Raw genomic sequence first — 8,388 nt, 5'->3', positions numbered from 1 at the left:
CTCTTTCTCAAACACAGGCATACACACACCTGTTGCTTTAATATTTACTGTAATCTATTTATGAGTTGGGTAAACAATGATCCTGCTAACACGTCACCTCCCACTCTCTCCCACAGTGTGAGCGCCTTTCTCGGCTTTGATGTGACAGATTTGCGCTCCTGCTCCTGGTACAGCCTCCTCCACCCACAGGATCTGTCACATGCCTCCGCTCAGCACCGCAGCCTATGTAAGTGTACTCTTCTTCACGCATAGTTACAACCATGCATTGCCCACACAATTACACACACACTTCGTGCCCACCGGCACATCCACGCAGTAAAAACACACTCTGATGATTAATAGGATTACGAGCCGATGCCAACTTGTGCTGTGTTTGTTGCTCCACAGTGAGAGAGGGAGGAGAGGGCAGAGCTGAGATGGTGGTGCGCGTGCAAGCCCAGGACCAGTCGTGGGTTTGGATCTACATGGTGCTTCAGCTGCAGCCCGGGGAAATCCCCATCAGCAGCAACAACTACATCATCAGGTATTTACTTTTTAAACCCCCAGTGGTGGAAGTAGGTATTGTCCTTGAGTGCAATTTTGAGGTACTTGTTCTAGAGTATTCCCTAATTCTACTTTATATTTCTACTCCACATTTCAGAGACTTTTTGTACTTATAACTCCAATACATTTATCTGACAGCTGTAGTTACTTTAAAGATCCTGCATAAACATACATCAACTTTGACCTAAATAACATTTTGAAAGCAGGCCTTTTACTTGTAACAGAATATTTCTACACTGTGGTATTGCTTCAACCAGCCAACTACTCCATCCTAACCCCCTGTTCCTCCTCTGTTTCCTCCCCTCTCAGTGAGTCTGAGGCATGGTCCGTGCGTCAGCAGCTCACCTCCGAGGCGACTCAGTTGACTCTGGTTCTGAGCAGCGGCACTTCTCAACAGGAGGGTCTGAGCCTCCAGTCCCCAGAGACCCTGTCCAGCCCGGACCAGGTCTTCACCCCGGGCAGCAGCGGCCTCTCCGCCCAGTCCTTTGACTTCAGCACGGCCGGCTGCAGCATGGGCTCCTCTGATGAGCGCGGGAGCTCTGCGGCGGAGGCCATGATGGTGGAGGGAGACCCCCGCTCCAGTATCTCCTCTCTGGAGGAAGACAGCTTCTTCAAGCAGCATCCCCCCGAGAGCCCCTCAGCTGCTTCCTCCCCCACCCCAGTCACTGTTGAAACGGTAGCAGACTTGGACTTTTTGACCCAGAACATCCTGCTGCCGCCTTCCTTCCAGCTGGACCCCACTCTGCCAGCTCTCCCCCTGCCACTCCCCCCTGTCTCCACCTCACAAGCTCAGCAGCAGCCCAAAGAGTTTGTGTGTACACCGCCCTATACCCCCCACGTCGTTGGGTCCAACTTCCCCTTCGGGGAGCCCCTCTTCAGCTTTGAACCGGCTGGAACTACCACCCCTCCTCCTTCTACGACAACCGCCACCTCCACCACCTCCATGGCCCCGGCAGCTTCTTCCTCAGACCCCCCTACTACGGCCCCAAGCCCTTCTCCCCCCACCTCCTTGTCCACCAAGCTCCCCCTCACCCTTTCCACCACATCCACTGACTTCCTGTTCCCCATCGAGCATGGCAGCGGCTCTCTGTACGAAAAACTCCCCCCCACGCCCGACAGCCCCGGAGACGACGGCGACTGCACAGTGATGACCCTGCCCGAGGTTCGGGGTCCGCTGTATGTAGATGTTCCATTTGGGCCCCTCCAGTGTCCCCCAGAGGGCCTCCTCACCCCTGAGGCGTCTCCTGGTAAATACCCTTACCTCTCCTTCTTCTCCCTGGAGAGAGAGAGGGAGAAGGAGAGGGCAGAGATCTCCCTGTTAGCTCAGCACATCAGCTCCCTGGCAGAGGGCTTCTACCTGGATCCCCTCCTGTCCAAACTGTCTCCTCCCTCCATGTCACCCTCTTCCGCGCCTCCCTCCCCCTTCCTGTCACCCGCCGTAGAAACTGCTGATGATGTTGTTTCGGGTCACATGCTTAGGGAGTTTTATCCCATCAAAGCGTGGAGAGGCCTGGACATTCCCATGTTCCTCGACGATGACGAATCTCTGTTTGAAGAGAGCATCCTAGAAACCCTCCTCCAAGACACCTTCGTTCCCCCCCAGTCCCCCAGCCTCGCCTCCTCCCCCTCCCCTATGCTGAACCCCTGCAGCCCACTCTCTCCTCAGACCCCAGTGTGCTGGCGCCAACCCTCCCAGTTTGAGGGAGCGAGCCACTTCTGTAGCGTCCAATCGGCGCAATGTAACTCCACGGCCGGGTGCGGCGCGGCTGCTGTGGCCCGGGCGATGGCGATGGCGGAGGGTGAGGGGCTGGCGGAGGAAGCAATGGAGATTGAGGTGGTGTCATCTCCTGTGTCTTCCTGCTCCTCCATCCCAGCGTCCCCTCCCCTCATCCTCACGGCCTCCCCCAGACCAGCCTTCTCCACGCCCGTCGCCTCGCCTGGGCCCGCTGCGTCTTGCAATCAGTCCCTCCTGGAGGAACTGGCTGTCCTGGAACCCATGTTTGGGGCAGGTGCCTCGATCGCCCCTGGCTTAGGGCAACAACCTGAGTTGTATCAACTCCAATGTCATCCATCGCCACAGTGCTTCCACAAAGGTGAGAATCTGTCTGCTTGAGATGTATTTTCTATTTATCTTTAAATGAGAAACCCTTCCTGGATTATCACCACTAACGTCCTCTTTCTCTCTTTTCCCTCTTCTTGTCTTCCAGATGGGAGTGGAAGTGTTCCTCCGTTCTAAAATAAGTCTGTGACTTACTTCATTAAGTATGGCATATTGTCATATTTTGTGGAGCCCCTTTTACTGCAAAGTAAAAAATGATTAAGTGTATAAATATACATAATGTATATACAACTTAAGGACTTTAACTCCTACATGTCTCTTAAGAACAAAGATTGGCTTTATATTTTTGTTCAGTCATTAATCTGTGTACTTTTTCAAACGTGTGCAACATTTACATGATGGTTCGACCACATGGACTCATAACTGACTGGGTTTTGAGTCCATGTGGCGTCTTCAGCTTCTCTGTGACACGAGCTTCAGATATGATCAGAAAGAGAAACCTCTCTAAACTTGTAAGCGCTGTTTAACCTCCAGATGCGCATTTGTATTCACTCGTAGTGAAAAATCTGTTGTGAACAAAAAAAAGAACATTTCTTGCTATTTCAATAGAGAGATGAATTATAGCACTTTTGCCTGACATGCAGCGATGCAAACTCAAATCTCAAATGTATTGGAAGTCAAATGTTTACAATTTTCCAACATCCATAGGATGACCACTATCTGTACATCAAAATAAGGGCTCTTCAGCGCCAGTACAGCTCTGATTCGATAACCCTCTTCCTCTCAGCCTTAAAGGCAACATCAAAACTAACTCATTAACAGTTATTCAACTTTAAACCAGACATACTTTGAGCTTTGAGTTTGCGGCTTCAAACCTTTAACGTTTCCTATTTATCTCTCCATCTAAAATCTTGTGTATCATTGTGATGTGCAAACAAAAAGAAAAACATGTGTGGAGATCCTGGCATGTGAAGATCTCGAGGATGTTGAAGGTGTCCAGTGCTTTACAAGATATAACACCGAGCAAGAAATTGTCTGGAAGTTTCCCGGAGCTCTGATCATGCTACAAATCCACTGCTTCGTCGTACTGTACATTAGACTCTGAATGTGGGCTCTTCAGGTCCGCTGGCCTGAGGGCAGTCGGCTGGATATTGTTGCAGCATCAATATTTGCAATGCTGGCAGTTATAGCGGCTCCTGTGTGCCTGACACAGCCCTGACCTGCTGAACTCTGAACTCTTTATCAAGTCCATTCAACATGGAAATTTACATCGTTGCTCCACTGGAGTGAGGCACAATTGACTATGTGAATGAGCGATTCTTCTTTTTTGAGAGGGGTTAGAATACAAAAAGTTTTGTTTTAAAAAATGAAAATAGGGATGGGGTGCTATTTCTATTCAGTTACCAAGCGACACGGGTTGAGAATGGTACTATTCCCATGGTGTCGACATGCTCACGTAGAGTTGTCTACGGTCAAGTAAAGGATTGATTCCTACGTTCTAGCTATTCAAGGCTAAGTTAATATACATGTGTAAAATGACTATACTGTATGTGTGATATTTGAAAAAGATGTTATTGCATATGCATTATGTCTGTGGATATAGGCACATGTTCTTTTCAGAAAGGTTGTACACATTTGTACATTTGTATGAAACAGCTACTGTTCTGTATATAGAGAGAGAGATTTTTATTGCATAAGATGGAATATATTGTGAACATCTTACTTACTGCAGAATGGACATTGTGGACCAGTGTTCTATTGTGTTGCTTATAAGTGTATTTGATTGTCATACAAATGCATTTATATTAAAAGTGCTCTTAATGCGAATGATGCATTTGTGTCGTCATAGTCAAGCCCCTTGTTCCTCCCTGGGCCTCATCATCATCATCATCATCATCATCATCATCATCATCATCATCCCACCATCCCTGCCTCTCTTCCTCCCTCCTCCATTTCTTCCCCTGGAGCGAGTTTCGCTCAGCAACAGCACTGACGCACACACATGACGAGATAGAATGAGACACTATCTGACTCAGACTGACGCACACTCTGGGCATCGAGGTTTTTGCGTGCAAACGTTTGCACGCAGGCAGCCTCCCACTTATGATGATGCGCACACACACATAATAGTAGGCAATATGACCCCCCCCCCTCCTTTCTGCCACCCCTCTTTACAAATCACAGTAGCCCACATTCACTCCATCGAGGTACCTGTGACTCCATCAGCGATGACGCGGTGCGAGACTCCATATATAGGCATTCCTGCTCCCGTCTATTCTCAGCATCCATTCAGAAGGATCAGAGAGGGGAGGGTTGGAGAGAGAGGGGAGACAAAGGAGGAGTGAGAGGAGGCTAAAATTAGAGGTACAGTAAAGATGATGCTGTCGCCACACGATGGAAAGGTGAAAGAAAATCAACATTTTAGGAAAAAATACACAAATACAATAGATTTTCTGAGAATCCAGATAGATGAAACATAGATGATTGGTTTTATGGATCTTTTACTGTCAGGTCTTATCACCCGTGTCATAAAATAAGAATAAGAATACACCTTATATTACTTGTGATGAGAAAAGACTGTAAACATTATAGTGGCTTTCTGCATGGGAACATTTTGTCCCATCACTCCTTGCTGCTGCTGCAGTGTCTGAAGGAGTGAAGATGAGCAGGAGGAGGAAGAGTTGCTCAGCTTAATGCTGCTCTCTTCTGGCAAAGACATGCACTGCAGCAGAGAGAAGAAAGTGTGTGTGTTGTGTAAGAGGCCATGTTAGAAAAAGGTTCTGAAGAGGGCAGGTGTGAAGGACATCCTGATAATATAACAGCTGTTATAAGTGACACTATTCGGAGCTTCCATGAAGGTTAAGTATATGCCGGGTTCGGTGAGATGGTGGATATCTACTGTATGGCTGCAAGTAATGATTATTTCATTATCGAATCATCTGACGATTATTTCATACATTAGTCCTATATTCTGTTTCTATTATATTCTATTTTATTTTATTTACTTATTTGATCTGTTTTATTGTGTTGCACTGTTGGAGGAGCCTGTGACCTAACTTGTTCACTGTCATAACTACACTGTGCACACAGTACAATAAAAGCCTTGAAACCTTGAGGTCTATACAAATGTCAGAAAAAAGTGCAAACTGTCCACCTCAGTGTCTCAAAGTCTTGTGTGTCTTTTCCAAAACCCAAAGATATCAAATAATAGATATCCTTACCCGTGATGACAATATGTTATAAAGTCAATAAACGCAATTATCTGTACAGATCCCAGACTCAAAAGTGTCTGTAAGAATATACTTCAAGCATTTAACAATGATGTTAAAGGAGAACATCGCAAATCCTCACGTTTGAAAGGCTAGAAACAGGAAAAGTGTATTTTCTGTCTGTATCTATCAGACTGTTTTAACTCCTCAAAATGCTGGCAATTTGCTTTTTATTTTAATTTGTGTGTTTATATATTTATTGTGTCTTTTATATTATATATTACATTATATTTTATTTCACTTACCTTGTATTTTATTCATTCACTTTAATGAGACAATTGTGACAAAAAACATTTCCCCCCCCAGGGATTATTGAAGTATTTCTGATTCAGAAAAAAACGAAGAAAAGCGGGGAATCTCCACGAGGATGAAAACTGCATTTTCTGCGATCTTTGCAAAAATGACCTAAATTTTTTATTATTCGTCAAAATAGTTGGTGCCTATTTTTCTGTCAGTTGATTAATCGCTGCAGCTCTTTCGAGAACAGTCAATTATTAATGGAGAGGTCCTGACGAAACCATACTCACATGCAGACTGTTATTGCTCCTCATGTCAAGAGTGTAAGTCACACGTTCCATCTTTGAAATGTCCTCAGACACCATTTCCTTGCAGCGCTGTGGACGAGGAATAATATCGCAAAGTATGAAATGTCTGCTTTTATCCTATAACTTTAGAATCTGTTCTTTAAGCGCATACACACCCATCGACAGGACAAAGGTGGGAATCGAACCTCCAACCTTGTGATGTATAGATGAATGTTTACTGCCTGGGAAACGGCAGACGTTGATCCTGGATGATTCCCAGACCCAGCTGAACTTTAGAGGTTTGCGAGGGAACAATCACAGCAAACAATTTCAATCTAAACATGGACGTTGTAGGAGCCATTTCCTTAGTTTATATTATTTTATCTTTTTAGAGCCTGAGATTCTGTGGTGTATATTATTTATTATTTAATTTGAGTGCGTTACTCCTGCAGGTCGAGGTGCTGACTGGAGCTGACTGGAGCAAACAGTTTTTAGACCTTGCTGGTTGGGAGCGTCACAGCTTGGTTCTGTATTGTGCCTTTAACATTGAAGTATCAGTTTATATGACAAATAGTTTGTTTAAAAACGTTTATTTATATTTGCCTTTTTTGGAATAAACTATCTTACTTTTCAATCACATCTGGACATTTCTATATTTTTTCTCTCAAACTACAAGCGTCTATTCCTCGGTCAGCCCAACGAGTGAATCACAAACAAAGGACAAAAAACAAATGGATATCGTGGTCACTACAGACGCACAGATTTAAGACCGATCCGAGAAATCTTAAACATAACCCTTGATGTCGGTATTTTGCATATCAATTCAGGCAAATGCAATTTTCTTTATTTAAATACCAACATAATAGTGAAAAGAAAAAGATCCCAGACTCAAAAGTGTAATATTTGGCTTCCACGTTTTAACAATGGTTTTAAACATGTTTGAAAGGCTGGTATTTTGGTTCATTAATGTTTTAATTGAGTTTAAAAATGGTTGAAGTCTTATTGGTTATTTATTATTTCAGCATTGGTTTGATGTTTATTCATTTACATCAAACCAAACTCCTTTTGTGTTTAAAGCAAAAGTTCATAAAGTCATAATATAAAACTAATGTAGCCAGCACTTGCCCTGGGATCGTCTCGGACGAGACTCGCCCCGCGCTCACAGTCCACGTGATTTCTGAAATATTTCACATGAGGAACCCTTCAGATCAGATTCATGAGAGGCGTGTGCACTCTAAAACATCTGCACAACCTGACAGGATACCGAACCGCTTGGAGGAGAATTAATAAAAGATCACAACATCAAAGAGACTAAACATACAAATGCTTCTAAGACAGATTCATTATCTCGGCTCAAGGTCATAAACATATCCAAAATGTGAGCGGATGGAAATTAGCTCAAAGCTAAATCTGGCACTAAAATGTGGCTTGACACATTTTAGTGTTTTAAGTGTTCATTATTGTGCATTGTCCCTGCCAAATAAACGATTAAATGAAATGGATGTGTTTGTTGCCAAAAATGAATCTGGCGTTAAATATTTTCAGTCGTTTAGGAACCAAACAAGAAATATCTAAATATCAGATGTGAATAAGGCAGGAGAAACAACAACATAACAACGTACTGTTTATTCAGACACACAACATGAACAGTGTTTTTGTATGAATGCACAAATAGAGTCAATGCAAATAGGAATGGGGGAGGGCCATGTTAAAAATGGCGCAGGTCTTTATTTCTTCTTGCCCAGCGCAACTGCATCGGCGGCGGCTGCTGCTGCGTCCGCCTTCAACTTCTCCTCCCTCTGCTCCAAGAAGAGTTTGTACTCATCAGCTGAGAGGCTGGAGAGGAGGAGGAGGAAGGGAGGAAGGGAGGGAGAGAAAAAAGAAGAACATTATATCCCCCAAACTTACTGCTTCAGGAAAATCTTCTGTTCAAAAGATTGAAGACAAATAGCTACGGGCGGTGTTCCCTGAACCCCTAAATCATTTTGTAGAC

At 44.5% G+C, this 8,388-nt stretch overlaps 2 protein-coding genes across 2 annotated transcripts in view; one reads left to right on the top strand and one right to left on the bottom strand.

Moving 5' to 3' along the window:
* npas4a (neuronal PAS domain protein 4a) overlaps positions 1 to 4,422 on the top strand; it is a 6,045-nt gene extending 1,623 nt beyond the window's left edge. The window contains exons 5-8 of the mRNA XM_010786199.1: positions 117 to 226; positions 388 to 523; positions 853 to 2,636; positions 2,751 to 4,422. Coding sequence (XP_010784501.1) covers positions 117 to 226; positions 388 to 523; positions 853 to 2,636; positions 2,751 to 2,779 — 2,059 coding nt within the window. The 3' untranslated portion in view covers positions 2,780 to 4,422. The remainder of the gene's footprint in view (positions 1 to 116; positions 227 to 387; positions 524 to 852; positions 2,637 to 2,750) is intronic.
* Positions 4,423 to 8,006: 3,584 nt separating this feature from the next.
* mrpl11 (mitochondrial ribosomal protein L11) overlaps positions 8,007 to 8,388 on the bottom strand; it is a 2,312-nt gene continuing 1,930 nt past the window's right edge. Inside the window, exon 2 of the mRNA XM_010786198.1 lies at positions 8,007 to 8,231. Coding sequence (XP_010784500.1) covers positions 8,123 to 8,231 — 109 coding nt within the window. The 3' untranslated portion in view covers positions 8,007 to 8,122. The remainder of the gene's footprint in view (positions 8,232 to 8,388) is intronic.

This window comes from Notothenia coriiceps, unplaced genomic scaffold (assembly GCF_000735185.1).
Source record: "Notothenia coriiceps isolate Sejong01 unplaced genomic scaffold, NC01 NC01_scaffold00028800, whole genome shotgun sequence".
NCBI lineage: Eukaryota > Metazoa > Chordata > Actinopteri > Perciformes > Nototheniidae > Notothenia > Notothenia coriiceps.
This window is presented reverse-complemented; position numbering and strand designations above follow the sequence as displayed.